This window comes from Bidens hawaiensis, unplaced genomic scaffold, assembly GCF_021521415.1.
Source record: "Bidens hawaiensis isolate Kalapana, Puna unplaced genomic scaffold, B.hawaiensis_p1.1 tig00066207_1, whole genome shotgun sequence".
Lineage (NCBI taxonomy): Eukaryota > Viridiplantae > Streptophyta > Magnoliopsida > Asterales > Asteraceae > Bidens > Bidens hawaiensis.
The window spans coordinates 27,662-49,783 of record NW_027501785.1 but is presented as its reverse complement, the minus strand read 5'-3'; the positions used below and the strand labels follow the sequence as shown (position 1 = coordinate 49,783).

Sequence of the window (22,122 nt, the reverse complement as noted above, 5' to 3'; positions counted from 1 at the left end):
AAACGAGTTGATATACAAAGAAAAACAGAGAAAGCGGTGAAAACCGTCTCAACACACCGCATGTTGACAAGAGGAAAAGACAAAATGGAAGCTTCTGAAGCTCAACACGGATCATGTTAAACTTAGCACGCCTCTTCGTGCAAGAGAAAAGACATAATAGCAGCTTCCTGGCTCACCACAGGCCATGTCCATAGTCACCACGGGTCATGTTCTCTCTCTTGCTATACTCTCTGACAACGAGCAATTACACTGTCAGACAAAATGGTCAACACGGTTGTGCCCGTATCAACACAGCCCGTGTTGAGAGCCCTGATCAGTCTATAAATTGAATGCCCATCCACCACATTCAACACACCATCAAGAACACTTAGTACACTTCACTCACCTCCTTTCACCAACATTAATAAGGGAATTATCCCATCCATCCCCCTTTTGAAGATCAAGGAGATTAAGCTTTTGGAAGAAGTCATTAGCATCAAAGATTAGTCGTTCAAACTGATTAGATTTTTTTAATTTGATCATGTTTATATCTATTACTTTGATGTATAACACTATGCTTAGTATTGGATAAACTTTCATGGTGTCATCTTGGTTTATAAATAACTCTTAACTAAAGTTTAATGATATTGGTTAAACATGTGATTGGTTTATAAGAAGTAAAGATTATGTTGCAATTATCACTTGATGAGAAATGTTAAACCACTCTTAAAAGAGATGAAAAGTGTCAAGCTTGAAGATAAGTCGGGAACTGCCACTCTTGTAGGCCTTGGTTAATAAAATATAAACCTTGAAAGAGACACCAAGTAACGAGCTTGATAATAAGCAGGGGAACTGCCATTCTAGTGAAGGCCTAGTTGATAAAACATAAATCCTAATATAAACATGGACCAAATTGAGTGATAGTAGTAATTAATCATCTTTAAATTGAGAACGTTGACAATAATGTGAAAACGGATTGTTGATGTTAATCCACTAAAATTGGTTGATTACTTGTCAAGTAAGAGTGCAACATAATCTATTTTTAAGCAACTCTTAGATTGTTATTATAAAGTTTTATAATTGTCCAAGTGTTGTGTGGGTCAATACCTTTTAATTAAGGTTGATCCTTTACAATTTAACTAATCTCAATTGGTATTTTAAGTATGATACAAAGGTTATTTTCACTAAAATATCGAGAACAATTCACTTAGTAAGTTAAGGGTTTGTCTCATCTTTAAAGTAAGTTATCTTATGAATACTTAATATAAACCACTTGCTTACATAAGATGATGTTTTTTAAGAGATCATGAAGTTATGCATATCTCTTTTTGTAGTTATCATGGATTAACATGACTTACGAATAAGGTGTTAGTCCCACATTTAATTACCAAGGTAATTTGAAATCACATGTTTACCAATTAATTGTTAAACCTAGTTGAGAGGAGTTTGAACCAAGATGGTACACTTTTATCCTTGATCATCTTTATAAAATATAAAAATCCAAAAACTGGCTTTTCTTTATGTTTTTAATTTCCTTTAAAAATCTAATTGTTAAACCAAAACCCCTATGATGTTCACTTCCGGTTAAAATAAATACAACGATTTAGTGATAAAAATCAAATAAGTGTGTCATTTGATCGATTCTTAGTTCTTACCTATACTAAATTACATATACGATAGATGTATTTACCTATTTGTATGCGGTCTAGTAAAGATAAAAATCATTTCTATAATTATTAAACTCGACTTTGTGTGAGGGCAGAACATCTTGAAAAACTAACACTTTCTTTTACCACTACAGTACTACACGCACACATCAGAATTCCTATGCGACCAAACCTAATAAAAGCATGTAGCTTGCATTTGAGCTGACGTGGATTATGCCTTTTCTTAACCTCACGTTGAAGCTTTGTGCATTTGAAAGTGGTGTACGTAGGGACATGTGTTGCATTTGGACGGAGGGTGGGCCAGGTAAATGTAATAAACTTAAAACTAATATTTTTTTCCTTCGTTTTTATTTTACTCTAATGATAGCAGTTAATTGGATTGTTTTTTTACCTTTTCGTATTCACTTTATTGCAATAATCATCTCCAGTGAGTGTTATCTAATTGAATGCCCTTTTATCTTATTTTTCAATTATGTGATGTTTTGTTTATAAGTTTTAAATTTTAATGTTTCATAGTATGAACATTAGGCATTTCGTCTCAGAAAATCTTATTTGAGTATCGGGTTAGTTTCATACACTATTGAAAGAATTATATATAATTATTTACTTATATTTAATCATCCCCATCATACTTTATTATATTTTTAATAATGTGAAAATAAAATAAATGGATTAAAACTAAATGTAATGGTGATGGTGTGGAAATATAAGTATTGGTAAGCATATTTGTAGGGTAAAGAAAAGCTGAATGATTTTGTTGCATTCGTGAAATATGATGTGACAGATGATTGGGTACACTTTTTAACACATTTAACATCTTGCATTGGTGATGGTCTTACAAAAGGAAGAGGGGTGCTCCACTAAGGTATTCCAATAGCTACCAATCTCTTAACACCATGTCATTTTAGTCCTCCACTACACTAAACATTTAAGGGGCACTCCATTAAAGCATTAATCAACTACCCCAAAACCTTTTTTTTCTTTTAAAAAAACATTCCATTAAATTAACATTTATTTAAAATAATATATATATATAAATAATATATATATATATATATATATATAATTCAAATAAAAACCTTAAAAATATAATTTTATGAATAAAAAAAACTACTATTCTATGAGTTCCTCGTTCTCATCGCTATACGGGAGATCTAATGTTTGAAGATGTGCTTATAGATCAATCCGAAGTCGGAAATGCGCTACATCATTCATCAGCTCTCCAAGGACATCATATTTAAGAACGAGCTGGACCGTTGTATCCAGTATGTGTATCGGTGCTATCGTGCATTCGACGTCCTTTATGATCATGTGTGCAACATAACACATGTATACTAAATATTCCTAAGCTTCTACAATGTCCTGGCTCGCATGGGTCACATCAGAATACCCCATTTCCCTTTTAGAACACCGAATGTTCGTTCCACATCTTTTCTTGTCGATTTCTGAGCCTTCTTGAACCTCTTTTCTAGAGTCACTATGGGAAATGAAAAGGCTTTCACAAAAGTCGACCAAGCGGGGTATATCTATCGGTAAGGTAGTATCCTCATTTGTATAATCGTCCAGTAACAAGAAACTGACACTTAGAGTCGATTCCATTCCTTTCGGTTAGAAAAGGTGGAGATTGTTGTAAAGCCATGACATCATTGTTTGACCTGGCGGACCAAGAAATGAATGCCAAAATCAGTGTTGTAGAACTCGTTAAGCGATCCCTAGGTGGTCGACCCCTTATAGGGAGTACTCGGCTTGTACTCGGACATGATAAATATAACATAAAATAATTATTGGATATTTTATATATATGTTAAGACAAGCATAATTCACGTCAAAATAAGCATAATTCATATAAAAAAATCATAATTCAAAAGAATCATGTTTTGTTGTTATTTTTAATTTTTTACTTAAAAAAAATTGATGGCCGAGTTGACCTTGAAGGCCGAGTAATCCCAAGTACTTCGACTTTTGACCGAGTTGGACCTTGGCGAGTAATGATGGCCGAGTTGGGAAAAATCGATAAGGTTGATGTCCGAGGACCTTGGAATCTGAATTTTACAACACTGGCCAAAACCATAAATCTTGTGAGGCCATCGCTTCAACCAAAACCGTAGGGTATCGGTGATCACCTGTCATATATTGTCATCGCAACTCAATGGAACAATCTCTCCAAGTGAGATGTGTATAATCAAGACTGCCTAGCATCTTGAGAAGATGATGCCTTTCTTCGTGTGCTTGGTGCAAAAGAGCAATGTCGTGGCTAATCTGCTAAGCAAATACTCTGTGCCGTATAACTCAATCGTTGCATTACCAAAAAATCAAGACATTCATGGGAAGTCCTTTGGGACATATATAGATACTCATCGTATTCGTCTAGAAGATTACCGGTTGTTAGTTGTTTAACGTCCAAAGTTACTTTTGGTAAAGGGGTAAAACTTTTTTTCATCCTCCAGTCATACCTCTCTTAAAATCATTCATAATTATTTTATATATCCTTCACAATTTTTAAAAACAACCGCTTTGACATACGGAGCCTTTGACGAAATATATCTTCATTGTATTTCGGGTTGTCGACAAAATAATCGTCCATGAGTATGTCTTGGCCGTGTTCACGATCACGCCGCATGAATCGTTTTTTAGATGTAGCCTTGTTAACCATTTCTTGGTCTTCGAGTGGCTAATCATATTATCAAAAAAAACCAAACTACTATCGTTCGAAAGAACAACGTCATTAGAGTCAATTGGAGGAAAAACACCCCGATCCCATCGTTCGTAACGTTCATATTGGTAGAAAATAAATAACTAGGAAATTAGTTTGAGAATGTTAAGCATGGTGAGAAGAAGAGATGATGAATGCTTGAAATGAGTTGAAAAAATAGTGAGATGTTATGCATTTTAAAGGAAGTTTACTTATTTTTTATTGAAAAAGAAAAAAAAATGTTCATATTGACCATGTAACGGTCTATGTCACTCAAAATCGAATACCGATTTCCATCTTAAAACCACGATATAGATGTAACCGCGCTATGTGGTTGCCGAATCCTTATACCGAGGGTGCCCCTCTTCCGCTACAACATTAACCTTACTTATGTTTAGGTTTAGAATTCCACTTTTATATGTATACATAAGATGTTGTGTACGAAAAGATTAATAATGGTAATAACAAGGAAAATTCTCAAAATGTTTTATTAATGGAGAGAGATTTTATTTTTGTTTTCTTAAATCAAAGTTTTCATAAATGTTCCTTATAAACACATCTTTGACGACATGTTTGGTCTCAACGTGTCTTTCACGACATGTTTGGTCTCAACGTGTCTTTCACGACATATTTGGCCTCAACGCGTGTTCCACGACTTGTTTGGCCACCAAATACGTCTTTTACAACCTGTTAGCCTCCAAAAGATGCCAAACACATCGTACACGTTAGAGGCTAGCATGTCATGAAATACGCGTTTGGTGGCCAAACAGGTTGTGAAAGACGCATTAACACCAAACATGTCGTCAAAGACGCGTTGAGACCAAACATGTTTATAAGGGACATTTCTAAAAAAATTTATTTATTGAGACAAAATGGAATCCCTTTTCATTAATATAACATTTTGGGAATCCCCAAGTCTAAGTGTAGTGGGCGGAAAATATGAGCGATTTATGGCGAAATTGGGCAAGAACACCTCCTGGCGATAGGCAACATGTATTTGTCGCCGGTGAGTGTGGAAGAATATGATGAAGACTGCTGAGGTAGCGATCAAGTATTGGGGGTGGGGCAATTTGTGGGCTACAACACCGTCCCTGAGTTACATATCACCCCCTTGGTCACGTGTCAAAATTTTCCGACAATTTGTAACCCTCAGCTACACATAGCCTAATAACCACCTTCTGCATTTCTCTAATTTCTTTTTCTTCGATCTCTTTATTCACTTTATTGATTATATGAATATTTGATGTTATTAGGCCTATTTTGAGTCGTTTAGAACATGATTATAAATGATTATAAAAGTTAAACGTATATCTCATTTAAGTATTTATTCTGAACTAATTTGGATGATAATTCGTGAAGCATGCACTGGCGGTCCATAAATTTTTTATACATGAGTTAGGAAATTTTTTGGGTCGATTCTCCATTATCTTTATATAAATTTTAAGATATAAATTTCTTTTCTGTTCCTTTCAACCATTCCGAGTCGAGTAATCAGTATATATTTTTTTCTCGGTTCGACCGTTCCGGTCAGGTCGAATCGTGTTGGGTCATATAAAAAAGAATAATCAAACAAAATATCATATATAAAAAAAAAGTGAAACTTCAGTAAAAATTCAAGTCTTTCTCATTGAAACAAATAAAACTATAGTTTGAATTCTCATCACCCATTCGATTATGCAAATCGAATTTCACATATTTCATTGCCGAAAAGTATCTTTTGACGCTTGTTGTTACGGCGGTTAACAAGAGATCTAACTTTAATAAACGGTACACTAATTCAAATAAAGTTGGAGAGCAAAACAAACTATATATATATATATATATATATATATTTAAGGTTAGCTTAGAATGAAAACCTATTTGAGTTGTGAAAACTCTAGAAATCAATTCTCAACCACATGTTTTTAATTAAAGATTAAATCTTGTGATCCATAATTAAAGTTAATAAAAAATGTAAAAGTTTATTTACATTTTCTCTCTCCTGAAAACATATATAAAAATTACTAAAAAAATGTAAAAAAACAATAGCAAAACATTTTTTTTATGTTTTTTATGTTTTGTATTAAATGTAACAGCATATATTACATGTAACAAAAAAAAAACCGATGTTATATAGGGTTTTCACGGGTTTTCTCAACTCAATGGAGTTTTCAAACTATACTTCTCCTATATATATATATATATATATATATATATATATATATAAAGCCGAAACATTGTCTTTAAGATTAAAGCTTTTAATCCGTTGAATTCACCCGACATATACTTGTGCCATCATAATTTTTTGTTTAATTATGTTAAGTGTAGATTGGGTTGGGAGTTTGAGACTTGGGCTTAAACATTGGGTATAGATTGGTTGGACATTTAGACTTAAATTAGTATGAAATTTGTTTTATTTTTTTTAACAGCCAACAAACATAGACTGTCTAGGTACTTTGTACGAGGTGACCCAATAGCTGAAGGCCACCGCCAGCTGGCCCAACCCAGTCGTACGGAGCCCTTAAAGCCCCTCCAAGTTATCTCCAGTTCCGGGGAAAACCCACCTACTCGAAGGTCCACTGGTGGTAAAACCCGGATGCCCTGAAGATCAAACTGGAGATCACAAAGATCTCAGTCTTCCTTCATTGAGCCACTCATGTCGCCCAAAGTGTTATAAGTGAAAATTAAACTTGAATTTCCATTGGATTGAACTTTGGTTTTATTAAACTTAAGTTTAGTTATATAAATTATTTATATACATTAATATAACTTTATTTGTAAATATGCAAATTTGCTTTAGCAAGAATCAGTCTCAAAATTTATGAGGGTTGCTCTCGAAACTCTACAAGGGTCGTTTTGTTAATCTCGAAATTTCATAGAGGTCGGTATCAAAATTTCACAAGGGTTGGTTGAGATTTTAGCACGTATATACCACTAAAAATAGATTCACAAGGGAATGTAGGGCCCCCTAGCCAAAGGGTAGGTTCACCAATAGAAGCCTGATTACTTTTTCTTGAACGGCTATACAGATTCATATACTTTTATTTCTAAACTAATTCAAGAAAATCTACTCTAATGTCCGGTTTTCAATCATGATCGCCACTATCAAAAGCAAGAACTCTTACCACCCAATCAAGACTAGAATGACTTTGAAGCATTATTATTACCTCTATAATTAATATATATGATGATAAAAGTTAAGGAAATTTCCAAAATGTCCCATTAATGAGGAGAGGTGCCATTTGTGTCCCTATAAATAAAAATATACAAAAATGTCCCCTACAAAAACGTCTTTGACGACGTGTTAGGCCTCAACGCGTCTATCCGGCCTGTTTGGCCACCAAACGCGTCTTTCACAAGCTGTTAGCATCAAACGGACGTCTTTTACGACCTGTTAGTCTCTAGCGCGTCTTTCACGACCTGTTAGCCTCTAAAGCGTCTTTCACGACATGTTTGGTCTATTAATTGTTTTTGTTAATATTACGTTATTATAAATAATTTTATCCATATTTGGTTTTTCTTTTGTAACCAGTAATATATAAATTTATATATAATTTCTCAAATTTATGCCAACACGTATATAAAAATAAGTACGTCTCAATGGCATATTTGAAACTTTATAAAACTTTATGCGTTACAAATTATCAAAAACCCAAATATGAGTAAAATTGATTAAATAATGTAATATTAAAGTAAAACAATTAATTGGGCAAACATGTTGTAAAAGACGTGTTAGGGGCTAACTGGTTGTAAAAAACGCGCGCGCATTGAAGGCTAACAGATCGTTAAAGACATGTTGAAGCCTAACACGCCGTCAAATACGTAAACGTATGGGACATTTCTTGAAACTTTTATTTATAAAGACAAAAATGAATCTCTCTCTCTATTAAGAGCGTTCTCATCCTATCCCTCAAATTTGTGTGAGGGAAGTTTGTAAATTATAAGGTAGGGTTTTAAGTGTTTGTGAGTGTAAATTATAGTGTAGAGAGAAAGCAAGTGATTTTTATAAATTTTGGGAAAATATAATGATTTTTTGTAAATTATAAGATAGAGAGAGAAAGACTGTAATAAAAATATAAAAATATTATTTAATTAAACGGTTGAAAAAATATTATGTTTTTTAATTTACCTATAATATTAAATCAATAAGGTTTTTGAACACATGCCCTACTTTTATTGGTCCATTTCACTAATTACCATAAATATTATGCATTCTTGTAATTTCATCCTAATTTAATAAATATTATGCGATTCAAAAAGGGGTAGCGGCGCAACTTGTTGCCCGCTTGCCTTCTGTTTCGATGTAATCCAATAAACAAATTATAATTTAGTTTATGAGATTTAATAAATGAAAAAAAAAAATTCCCAAAGTAGCATAACGTAATCCTCATTCTTTTTAGCCTTATTCAATGCCGTAACCCTATGACGTCTCCATAAACCTTGGGTCATTGATTCTCCATTCTCTAAAACGGACCCGTTTTTTTTTTAAACTAATTTATTCCATATTCCAAACAAATATTACACTACCAGTTTTGTGATTCAAATCCCTAATCACAAGAATAACAAAGCCTCCTATATCCATCGCTTATGATTTGATTGAAGACCAGCGCTGCGTACTAAGACGAAAGCATGATGTGGCTCGTCGTCCAGCCAATGATCGGTGATCAGATTCCGTCATACCGATATGGCCGCATAGAAACAACTAAGAAACACATCGTAATCTTTAATAGATTATTAATTGTAAAGATTACTGGGTTATTAAAGATTTTAGTATGGGGTAGTATGGAACTATGAATAATTAAAATTGTAGATGATTCATGTGTGAGAAAAATGAACACCTAGTCACGAACGGTAAACAAAAATTGCGGAATTAATCTTCGTTTGGCTTAACTTTTTCCCGACCCGAATGACCCAATGAGGATGCAAACAAATAGGGTAATATAAAAGTAAAAGTGACACAAAAATTTTAGCCTGTAAAACCTCTCAAGTCGAGAGTAAAAACCACGGGACTACTAGAGCCACTTCAAATCCACTATCACCAATAATGAGCAATACAAAGTATTCTCTAGGTAAAACTAGAGGCATACACAAATCATCATATACTTGGCACAAACTAACATCAAATATATGGAACCAAATACAAAAGAGTAACACTGTATTCTTGAGTTTTTTATTTAAGGGTTTGGAAAAGAAAATATAAGATTTTTTTTCATTATTGAGTTTTTTCATTAACGCTGTTTTCCAGGGTTTAATTTAACGAGAGAAGAGAAAAGATTTGGAGAGAAATAAACAAAATTGGTGTTCCGGAGTTTTTTTAATGAAAAGAAGAGAAAAGAAGAGAAATGAGGAGAAAAGATTTTTAGTGTATTTATATTTTTTTTTCAAATTGGAAAGATATGGAGAGAAGAGAAGAGATGAACCCACAAAATTGGTAAAACTGTAACTTTCTTTTCTATTCCTTTCTACTCGGGAACACATAAAATGATTAATATTCTTTTCTTTTCTCTTCTTTTCATTAAACTCGGGAACATGATATCATTTTCTTTCCTTTCCTTTCTTTTCTATCTTAATTTCCCTTCTTTTCTCTTCTCTCATTAATTTAAACTTGGGAACACAGCGTAAGAGAAAAGAAAGAGAATGGAAAAAAAAGGTAGGGTTTTTTTCCTCCAAAACTTTCCAGCCAAATATAGCCTGATTTGGAAGGAAAGTTTATAACCGTGTATAATATTACTAATTTGCCCTATTTTTTCCTTCTTATCTAACTCAATAATAAGGACATGATTATAAAGTTATAATTTTTTTCTTATCTTTTCCTTCCTATCTAACTCAATAATGTAATTTACACTTTCTTTTCTATTCTTTTATTTTAACTCGAGAATGTCTTTTAAATATATAATATATTTTCCTTTTTTCCCTATCCAATCTTATCATTTCTTTTCCTTGTATTTTAAACTCGAGAATGCAGTGTAAAAGAGTAAGAGGAATCACCTACGAGAAAACGACCGGTCTCTGAAACGTGTCTTGTCTTCACCAAAATTTTAAAACCTTGGAGCACAAAAAATCCTTTGTCTCCAATTTTGTTGGCTGAAGAGGAACTCACAAATTGTTCTCACTTTTCTTTCTCTCGTGTATACCGAACCTCTGACGTCGGCTGTCTATATACACAGCCAAAATAAAACCCTTTTCTTGAGTCTTGCTCCTCACGTAAAAGCCCATCAAAAAACATCATAAAAGATATGAATGGGCATGTGGGCCCAAAGAACCCACCGAACAAAGAAACTATCATTCGGTTTTGAAAAACATGCATATCAATTTTTTTCCTTTTTTTTTATATTAAATAATAATAATAGTAATAACCCATGTATAATAATATTTGTTGGGCATGGGAAAAAAAATACCTCAACATCATGTTAATGTGAATTTGTTTTACCCAATTTGTAATTTTTGATTTCTTTGGAGACAACTGATTGATATTCGTTAACAATATATCGATGTTAATTTGCGCTTGAATTTTCGTTAATTGTTTTTTTATTAATTATTTTGTTTATGCTTAGTGTTTAATATTTATTATGTACAACTTATAATCCTCTGTTTATTTATTTATTCATTAATTAATTAATTTATTTTTCGTCAGTTGTTTTGTAGATCAAATATTAGCATGTGGAGAATGACTGAAACTGATTAAAAGATGATTCCACAATCCACTTGCAAATTCATAGCCTGCTTCATTAGTACACCTTCAGGAGGAATATGGTAAGCTACTTATGAGCAAGACTTCAATCATCCCATGTATACTGTGTGTGTAGAATGAGGTACAATGAAACATAACTGTAATTAACCAATAATTATCCTTGTCTTACAGCCTATTACTTCTAATTTATTATTTTTTTTTCGAATTACAACTTTAATCCCACTTTCAATTGAGTTTACTTTCATGCCTGCCAATTGTTTGATCAGATGGTGCATAATCATTATCCAATTTTCATTAACATCCACTTTACTTAGTCTCCTAATTCTCTCTTAGTCTAGAATATAATTTTTAAATGAAATTGATGTACTTTACACATGTCATATTCATATTACATTCATTACAAATTATTTTATATTTCTAATATTTCTAATTATATTTGCCGATAGAATTTTCATATCATTTATCATGTTTTTTTTAATATTCTCTTTTGTAGTCTTTGGTTTTTGAAAATACCAACCATGACAAACTTATCACTGTCCGCACCTGTTACAAAATTCATTTTTGTTCAATGACTTGAAGAGGTGTAACGAACATTTTATAAGGATTCACATGTGATAACTGGTCAAGTAAGTTGACTATGATCATCCGATACCTATTGCTTTGATTATACGAATGCAAACATTAAGCTCTTTTATTTATTTATCTTTTCATTTTTAAAGGTTCAGGGGAAATATAAGTTTGATGTTGCTCGATTCTCTCTGTTTTGGAACGAGGTAGTGAATAATCCGTGAGGAGAAGATTATATTACTAATTTGTGAGTATATTATATTCTTATTTTCTACCTTAGTAAATGCTTCTTTTAATTCACATTACATGATAATGCATTTTGTTTTCAGAAAAATGGAATTGCTTAAAATGTCAAAAAATATCTACTTTGTTCCCATGGTTCAATAGCCTCTTTTTCTCTTAGCCAGCAAGGTTACTAAAAAAAGTTTCAAATTTGGTCTATATTTTATTTTTTTTATTATGTGAGTTTTATCATTAACACTATATTTTTTCTATAATTATGTTTAGATATTCATTGCTAAAGATATGGCAGCCGAGAGTGACTCTGACTCACAAGAACTATGGGATCGGATTTCACAAGATGATTACGTGAAATATTCAGTTGTTCAGTGTTTTTACACTATCAAGCTAATTTTGGCCTTGGTTTTTGACAAAGATGGCAAGGCATGGTGCGTGCATACATACTTAACGTGTTAAAAATGATTAAACACCACTATATTGTGACATTGATAATCTCAATGTTGAAATTAAATGATTTAGGAGTTAATTTATGCGTTTTGAATGTAGGGTGAAAGAATATACGAAGACATCTTATCGAGTTTAGGAAAAGGAACCGTTCAACTTGACTTCCAATTGAAGAAACTGGCTCTTATTATTCAAAAAGTTACTTCACTTACGGGAATTTTGGTCGGTATATATATATATATATATATATATAGGGTTAGGTTAAAATAAAAACTCACTTGAGTTGTGAAAACTCTGGAAACTCATTCTCAACCACATGTTTTTAATTAAAGTTTGAATCGTATGGTCCACAATTAAAGTTAATAAAAAATGTAAACATAAATATAACATTTTCTCTCTCCTGAAAACATATAAAAAAATTAGTAAAAAAATGTTAAAAAATAACAAAACAAATTTTTTTTTATGTTTAGATGTTTTGTATTAAATGTTATAACATTACGTGTGCAAAAAAAAAAACAAAAAAAAAACGATGTTACATGGGGTTTTCACGGGTTTTCACAACTTAATGAGTTTTCATTCTATACTTCCCCTATATATATACTACTTCCCCTGTATATATACATATATTTCATTTTTACTGTATTAATGTGGTTTCATGTGCATACACAGAAAGAAGTTGGGATACCTGAACGTAAGACGGGTGAAATTAATGCTGGTCTAGATCTTTATGATGCTATCATGCTTGATTTTTGTAGTGCGAATATGAGGTGTGTTAAAATAATAAGTTTTGATTTCTTACTTTGTTAACATTAGCATATGCTTGATGGGATTTTTTTTATTTATAACAGAGGAATTTATAACCAGTGGAGTATGTTGATAAGGCACATAAAGAAGATCGTTTGTTTGCATAAGTGATGAAGAGACCCTGAATTTGTGCAGTTGGCTTTTCTACAAGTCAAACTTATATATTTTTATTCTAAATTCTGTTTAATTGTAAAAGTTGTTTAAATTTTATGAAGGGTTTACAAATTCGGAGGTTACATTCACTTTTCGCTATCCAAGATTCAGAAGTAAACGTTCCTAGAAACCTCAAGGCGAGATGTTGGTTTTTCGTGAAATGTTGCCTTTCTGGTTAAATCTTTGTTTTCTTTTGTTTTTTTTTAATTTATAATAATTACTCACTCAGTACTAATTAAGTTTTTTAATTTTAGCGTTTTTACTCCATATTATTCGGAGGCAGTTTTTTATAGCATCAACGAGCTTCTCTATCGGCCGTAGGGGTAATTTTGGAAAGTATTTTAACAGCAAGTTCAACTTCAGTTTACAGCAGACTGTAAATGAGTCTGCAAAACGGTCATAGGACATTTGGGTCAAATGGCATATAAGTCAATCCAGCTATAGGTTGCAAATCTCAGTTTTGGTTGGGAGTTAAAAGTTGCTTAACAGGTCAAATGTTTAAGGCTATAACATGAAATTTTGGTAAAGGTTTGAGATTTGACTGATCTAAGTCAAACTGTAGGGGTTTTTTTTTTGTTATTTTTAATCTTAATCAAGTAATTCGATGCAGGTTTCAACTTCAGTTTACAGGAGACTGTAATGAGTCTGCAAATCGGTCATAAGACATTTGGGTCATGTGCATACACAAGCAAATTTGGAATCTACCACCATTAAAAGGCTATTTCTATATATAATGTAATTAGAACTTCCAAGTTTCAATTACTTTCAAGTTTCAAACTTTCAAAACAAGAAATTCTAGGTAACCAGTTACTTTCAAGTTTCAAATGCTAAACATATAGATATAGCACGAACAATTATTAACTTTTGCTTTGCTTTTTAAGGAGATGACATCTTTTACTTGTGAGAATAATCAATCATATATATGATTGATTATTCTCACAAGTAAATAATCCCACTCCTACAACAATCAGTGAGACAGGTTGTGCTAAGAAAGAAAATTGTAATAAACTCAATGAAAGCATCATTTCTAATACTTCCAAATGAAAACTTCTCCGACTTCCAATTGAAAGTGGAACCTTGAGGATATATATGACAATGTCGATGATCCGGTTCAAATTCAGCTACTAAATCTAAGGCAAAAGATGCGTCACATGTGAAGTTGTGGATGTGAAGAAAAATTTATTAATTCCTAAGAAGGATAAACAGATTCATTGAGATAGGCCTGACGACAATTTTTATGTAAGTTTTGTTACTAAGGTCTCAGTTAATAATTTGCTACTAAAAACAATTACCTCGGTTGTTTTCTTTTTATTATGTTTGATAGGTTTTTGGTAGTTTGACCTTTTGAACAATTTTATGAATTACAATAATGGTTTATTTAACCATTTATATCTGATAGATGTTATGAACTTACGGTTAGCAAATTTGAAATCAAGATAATTTGGTTTATTTTTTACTTTGTATAAAGTAATAATTATACGAATACTAATGTTATTTATTAGGTTTATTATATCAAAGGGAGGCACTTAAAAACATAGATATCGTGTTTTTATGCCGTGCTGATATTGTTAATGTCAGCTAAACAGTATTATAACTTTGTCACCAATTTATAAACCTTAACTCACTAAGGTTTATAATTAAAAAAGTTATATATATATATATATATATAACTTTTTATTTAACCATTTATATCTGATAGATGTTATGAACTTACGGTAAAATGTTTATTTCTATTGAAAAATTCGTTCTCGGTGTCATATATGTATAATTGAAAAAATTTTGGTTATGAACCAATTTCGGAAATAAGACTTCTCATACGATAGTAGTTCTAACCACTCAGCCTAAATACAAAAGGAGCGTTACCTTTATTGACATATTCATCAATTTACCACCCATCAAAGGAAATTAGAACATTAAATTGTAATAATGGATGTTCTTCAAGAATTATGTTTTTTTGAGCTACACCATGAAAAAGATTTTAATAAGTTTTAGAGGTCTTCTCGACTTTGTCAAAATGACAACATAAAAAATAACATGTTAACCCATTCAATTTTGTGAATATTTTGTTTCATTTGAACATGGTTTTGCATTACATGCTTCCCAAACAACGTTCTGATCACAATTGAAGGAAAAATTAATGTTGACATAAATATTTCAAATTTGATAAAAGTTAAGCATTGATAGGCATAGAGGTGTCATGTCGAAAGTTTTCGCATCTTTTCTTAAATTTTAATAGTTGAGGAAAAATAGTCAGTTTGCCAAATCTCAAACCTTTTGATTATTTCAAAAAATGCCTTTAAAAATAAATTTGAAACCCGAATAATGTTTAAAATTCTAACTTTCATACTTTTGACATTTTAAAGTCAACACTTTGAACCCATAACAAATTTGACGATAAATCTATTTTGCATTCTCAAACTTTTAAAATTACTCAAAATTTTCATTTTTGACCCGTAACAAATTTTGATCAAAATGTAGTCAACTTGTACCAAACAATCTATTTACCAACTTTTGACCAATAAAATCAAATTTAAGTTCCACAAAAAAACCCGAAACAATTTTCATTTGAGAAACATGATTTGTTGTTGATTTTCGGAATTCATAAAGTATTTTGAAATATATAGTAAAATAATATGTTAATATTTATATTTATATAAATATATAAATTATATAAATATATAGTGTAAAGGGAAAGTGAATAATTATTGATTTATTATATATATTAGGGTATATTAGTTTTGGAGGGAAAATATTGTGAAAATTAACCAAAACATGACAAGTGTCCACGTTTATTTTACTTTATTAGAATAGGTAGATAACTAATTTTATTTATTTTTTGTTTTTATTTTATGACTTTTAATATATAAAGTTTCATATTATTTCGAATATACGGATGAGACATGTTTTTCTTATTTGTGAACCGACATAAACTTACTTGAGTCGTGTCAAATTAATATTGAAATGTTCAATAAAATTTGACCTCGCACGGCTTTAAATAAAATTTATGTCAATATATAGATAAAAATAAGCATGTCTCGTTTGTATATTTGAAATAATATAAAACTTTATATATTAAAGGTTATAAAGAAAAACTAAATATAAGTGAAATTAGTTAGAGTAATATAATATTAAAAAATACAAACAAAAGGCTAGCATGTCTTTGACTATGTGTTTGGATCTTAACACGTCGTTGACCATGTGTTTTGAGGCTTAAATCATCTTTGACCATGTGCTAGGAAGTCTAACACGTCTTCGATGACGTGTATGGAAGTCTAACACGTCTTCAATAACGTGTTATACTAACACGTCGTCGTAGACGTGTTAGACTTCCTAGCACATGGTCAAAGATAAGTTAGAATAAAACATATTTGGAATTCTAAAGTTTGAGAGACAAAAATAGAATCTTTTTCCAAAGTAGGTCTATTTCAAGAATTTTCCCTTAAAACAATTCGAATTTGTTATTTCTTTTTATTATTGTTAAAAAGCATTTATATAAAATATATAACGTATGACATATATGGTTCATGCGATAACTAAAATTATAACTAAAAGTGACCTATAATTATTAGGTTAAATCAATGGTCTAAATTATTAGTGGTAATTGCATAAGATCGAACGTAGTGGATGGCAAGAGAAGCACCACATCCTTTAATTCCATTAGTTTTCATGAATAATGGTCTCACCTTCAAAATTTTGGGGTGTTTTATACATAGTGCTGGTAGACTTTGTAGTCCAAGGCGCACCATAGCACCCCGGGGGTGGTGTTCCTGACACTATGGGGGCTTTTCGCACCTCTATGGCGCCTCACTACGGGTGATCTAATAAAGTGAAAAAAGTTATGAATAATTTTAATGATGAAGGGTACCATAATGATGAAGGTAGGGATGGCAATGAAACCCGAACCCGATGGGAAACCCGAAACCCAACATAAATGGGATGGGTAATACCCGACCCATTAGGGTTTGGATTAGTTTTGAAATTTTTCGCGGGTTTGGGATTTCTAATATACCCGATTACACGATAACATAGACCCGTTTACACGATTATATACCCGATGTACCCGATATAACTTATTATATTATATATACTATATTCCAAATACATTATTCATATGTTATAACCATCTTTGTAATCGATTAGTCATATGCTGTCAAAACCCGGTAGAAACCCGACGAGTTTTGATTTGGGTATACCCGATGGGTATTTTGTCAAAACCCGATAGGAAACCCGAAACCCAGTGCGTAATTACGCGATTAATACACGAATGGTTTGGGACGGACTTCTATAACCGGGCATGGGTTTAGGAATACCTAAACCCGACCGATTTTCATCCCTAGATGAAGGGTATAATGGTAGCTATTTCTATTATATAACTTAGGGAAAATATTATAAAAAAACAAACATATTTTCTGTCTTTTTCTTACAAAAGTCACTTAACAATTTTTTGCATATTAAAGTCCTTCTACATGTTAAATTTGAACAAAAAAGTAGCATAACTTATTAAAACATTTTTTTGTTTATAGTATATATATATATATAATATTAAGGGTATTCACGTTCCGGTTTTGACGATTTTTAGTTTAATCCGTAAGTAACGATTTTTAATCTTCAATCAAACACAGAAACCGAACTTTTGAAAAATAAAAGCGAACCAAACAGAACCGTTACTAACGGTGATTTAACGGTCTATCTTCTACCAATTGTTAAAATATCTGGAACTGATGGCTAGGTTTTAATGTTTTATTGCCCAAACTAGCTAATTGCATTTGACTTTTGTTTAAATATTTTTCAGGGGTGTTGAATTTGTTTTAGTTTGAACAAAATTTCAATATCGATCTGTGGGTTGATCGTGTTTGATAGATGAATCATGAATGTGATTGAAACTAGATTTTCTAACCGGCGCAAACGCGTCGGGCAGTTGGCAAAACCCCAGTATTGAAACATGGGCGTTGGTAAAACCCTAGCATTACGACGATGAGTTGACACGAATTCAGTCATTACCAACTTAAGGTATTAGAAATAAAACAAAATGGTCGGTAAAACTCGGGCGTTGCAGTGGTGAGTCAGTAAAACCTGAGCGTTGTTGGTCTCGGGATTTGTGGTGGTAAATCGACACAAATTTAATTTGTTTCATTTATGCTTGTTACGATAGTGGAACTAAGAAACAAAATAAAAATACAAAAAAAAAATTGTCCAATCTCGGACCGCCATTTGAACCAATAAGATGATAGCGTCACAAAACTTTCAAATTATATATATTAGATAATTGGTTCTCATGGCCTCTCAATCGGTGCTTTTCACAATACAATTGAGAAAACTAAAACAGACTGTTGAACTGGTTGTTAGCTGCGGTTTAGATGGCTCGTTCATAAACACACATACTCTTGGTTGTCACACATTTGGTTTGGTTCGCTTTTTACTTTTCAATGGTTTGGTTTTCGTTTTCGAATATTCAAAACCGTTACTAACGGATTAAACTTAAAACCGTCAAAATCGGAGCGTGAATACCCTTAATATTATTATTACACATGCCACATGTACAAAAAAAAACTGTTTTTGTAAGTTATATCACTTTTTTGTTCAAATTTAACATGTGAAGGGACTTTAATGTGCAAAAACTTTTGAGGGACTTTTGTGAGAAAAAAACAGTAAGTATGTTTGTTTTTTATGGTATTTACCCTATAATTTACTAAATTTATTTAAATCTCCTAAACTTAATTAACATAATTAATTTGGGGTTATTGTATTTTAATAACCCTAACTATCACATATATGTCACTGTGACTTCCAAATAACAAGTTGACCACCACCACTCAGTATTTTAAACTTATTTTCTTGTGTCACTCCACCATTAACCAAACACCAACCTAGTTAGTTTTAGGCAAAAAATGTACCTGATGACCCTGGGGTACTATATGGAAATAGATTCAGCAACATTTGTTCAAAGGGAACTGTGCGCGATTCTTTCGTGAATCGCCTTAAGCAAGGTATGGCATTCAGGGTCTTAACCTAGGGATAAATCTTTCTTCATAGATACAAGACATTCGTTGCTGATCTAAAAAAGATCTTCTCACGTGGACGTTAGCGGATGTTTTTCATTTTTCACTCGGTCCTTACTTCCCAAAGCAAAGGTTTTTTAGGTTTACTTTGGAAAGGCGCTAAACAGGCCTAAAGGTTCGCCTTTCTATTTATAATAGAAGAAGTCTAATAGAATTAGTATAGAAGTCTGTATAATTAGCCAAATCGTCTGAAGCATGAACAGAATCGCCTTTGTTCCGAAGGCCTAGCGAGTTAAGCGAGTTCCTTTTTTCTTTTTTCAAAGGCAGTTCTTTTCTTTCCCCGGACCGATGACTCGCTTGTTCAGTATTGCTAACTATTATTGGAGGATTTCATCCCCTCGGGATTACCAGTAGCTTTGGTTATTGAATCTCGTGCAAGTTAGGTTGTGGTTGTATTGGCTGCAAGCAGAACGTAGGCACTTTAGGTGTGTGTTGGCCATGCACTCTCGCGCCGTGTAATGTCGTATCTATGATAGAGGTTAAATTGAGGGGGGGGGGGGGCAAAACAAAATTTTTATTTAAACCAAAAATTCATTTTCATTGATGATAGATTGCGATTAAAAACTTAGGACTTTTATTCGGTAGTTCAAAACGGGTTGAATGATATATTTATCACCTCGAATCGTTGCTCCTATTTCCGGTGTGGAACTTGGCTGGAAAGCTTGCAACAATGGCGCGCTCAATAAAACACAATATCGGATTCGTCTCTATTTATAGGGGTTACAAACTTGGTATTCTATTATGGTAATTTCTTGATTATATTTCTATTAATTAGAGCTATTATATGAAATCGAAGTACCAAAATGCAAGCTGTGTAATGGGATGACATGTTGATGTATACAACAATTAGGATCTCTAGATGTTACAGCTTGTATCTTAAAGTGCGGAATCCATTGAGATTAAACAACACAAGTAAACATTAAGCATACTCTTCATTGATAACTTCAAAGATTACAAGATATGACTCTGTAGCAACTTTCTCTCTCTCCTCTCTCACTCTAACATTAACCCAAAAGTCTATATAATAACGCAAGTCCGTATATGATATACGCCGCATATGATATGCATTGACTTGAAGACTTATGCGTTTACTATCAAACTTAAACTATACATTTGACATTTTAGCTCTACACAATCATATCTAATACATCTAAGACCCTAGCAATAGACATTATGCTCTAACAAACTCCCCTTTGGATGTTGCTAGGTCTTCGATCTTCTATCTTCAGTCTTTCTTCTTAAAAGTTTTTTCTCTATACTCCCTCCTCATATCTTCCCATGAACGTTTAGATGAGGGGTTTTGATTAGTTGGAATAGATACTCCAACGCCTTTGTATTGAAATCTTTTTAGTGCAACAATCCGTATTTTCTCCTTTAGCTCCTCCCCTATTTCCTTCTCCTTCTGTGCTTCCTCTTCACCAAACTCAAACCATTTGCTCTTCCAGACTTCTCCAGAATGAATTTTATACTTATAATAAATCTTAATCACTTTCTGGTATTACATAGCAGACGCATGATGTTTATCTCGTGATACTTGAATCTTGCATTTATGCAACGTCTCTATGTCCTTCTCCGAGCAATTTACTAACCACATCGGATCCATTACATCGATCACATCCCAAACACCGTCTCGATTTAACACAATTTGAGCTTCTCCACGGTTCTCGTCATAATACCACCAACGAAAATACACAAGAAAGTCTTGCTCCATCGGGTACATTGGAATCACTTTTAGAGTTTCTGGTTACTTGTACCTCCAGGTCTTCACAAAATCATCCATTTCATGATCTTTCTTGACTTTAGACACATGAAGATATGGAGTTTGAGGAGTCCAGCTTCTAAATCTGCACTTAGCTTGACGTTTAATAAACTCCCAGATATTTTTCACCATTCCACGTTTAGGACAATTCAACAATTCTTTATCAACAATATCCACCACGTCCATCCATGGTAAAGACTTTAACTCACATAGGCTATCAAAGTATTGCACGCCGTATGTTCTTCTAACAGCAATTTTCTTTATCTTGGGTAGATACGCTATACTCACCACCTTACCCAATTTCAACTCTTTTCCTTTCTTCTTATAATATTTGACCGGATTCAAATATATACGTTTAGGCTCAATCTTCTTCCTTTCAAACCATTCCTCCTGCTCTTGACTGTTTACCTCAGCTTCTTCAATTGTATTGTCATTAGCAGGTATAGGATTACCCTGATCATCAAATTCTTGACTAATCATCTCAATTTCTTCATCAAATTCTTCATCGAACTCTGGAAACACTTGATTAGTAACATTCACATATGTTACCGGTTCCTTGTCCAATTCTTCCTCAACAATGTGTTCATTCACCAACACATTCTCTTCAACTAATCCCATATCCTTCTCAAAATCAAACTCGAACTCTTCTTCAGTAATATTTAGCATACGAGCTAAATCTGCACGTGTAACTTCGACCTCACCTTCTTCTAATTCTTCTCCAGTAGATGAAAATCTCATAGGAGACTTATAAGCAATTAGAGAGAAATGGCTCGTTACTAGCTTAAACATCACAAGTTTTCAAGGTTTTTGTTTCTATCTACTAATTCAACCGTCAAAAGTCCTTCAATTTTTCACAAGACATTCCTTACCTATCCGTGACAAATCCTTCAAGTTTACACTCAAGTCCTACATCATTTGAACCTCCAAATTACCAAAATTCCAAAAAGATGTTGTTTTGCGGATATGTCATATCAGCGCATATGTTCTTCACGTATAACATATCCAGCGTATAACATATAAGGTGAAAAACATATACGTGTATATACATATACATTGACCACACCTTATATGTTGACTTTCAAACATAT

At 32.5% G+C, this 22,122-nt stretch overlaps 1 protein-coding gene across 1 annotated transcript; it reads left to right on the top strand.

Moving 5' to 3' along the window:
• Positions 1–12,100: 12,100 nt before the first annotated feature.
• Positions 12,101–13,878, top strand: LOC143604692 (callose synthase 9-like). The gene is made up of 4 exons (XM_077081093.1): positions 12,101–12,238; positions 12,362–12,481; positions 12,929–13,026; positions 13,827–13,878. The coding sequence occupies exons 1-4, from the start codon at positions 12,101–12,103 to the stop codon at positions 13,876–13,878; spliced, it is 408 nt and encodes a 135-aa protein (XP_076937208.1).
• Positions 13,879–22,122: the final 8,244 nt, after the last annotated feature.

Bases quoted from the DNA above. Each gene is read 5' to 3' on its own strand.
- LOC143604692 (XM_077081093.1), top strand. From the start codon at position 12,101: ATGGCAGCCGAGAGTGACTCTGACTCACAAGAACTATGGGATCGGATT. The intron at 12,482-12,928 runs GTCGGTATATAT...GTGCATACACAG, and splicing joins CTTCACTTACGGGAATTTTG to AAAGAAGTTGGGATACCTGA. The intron at 13,027-13,826 runs GTGTGTTAAAAT...AATTCGATGCAG, and splicing joins TTTTGTAGTGCGAATATGAG to GTTTCAACTTCAGTTTACAG.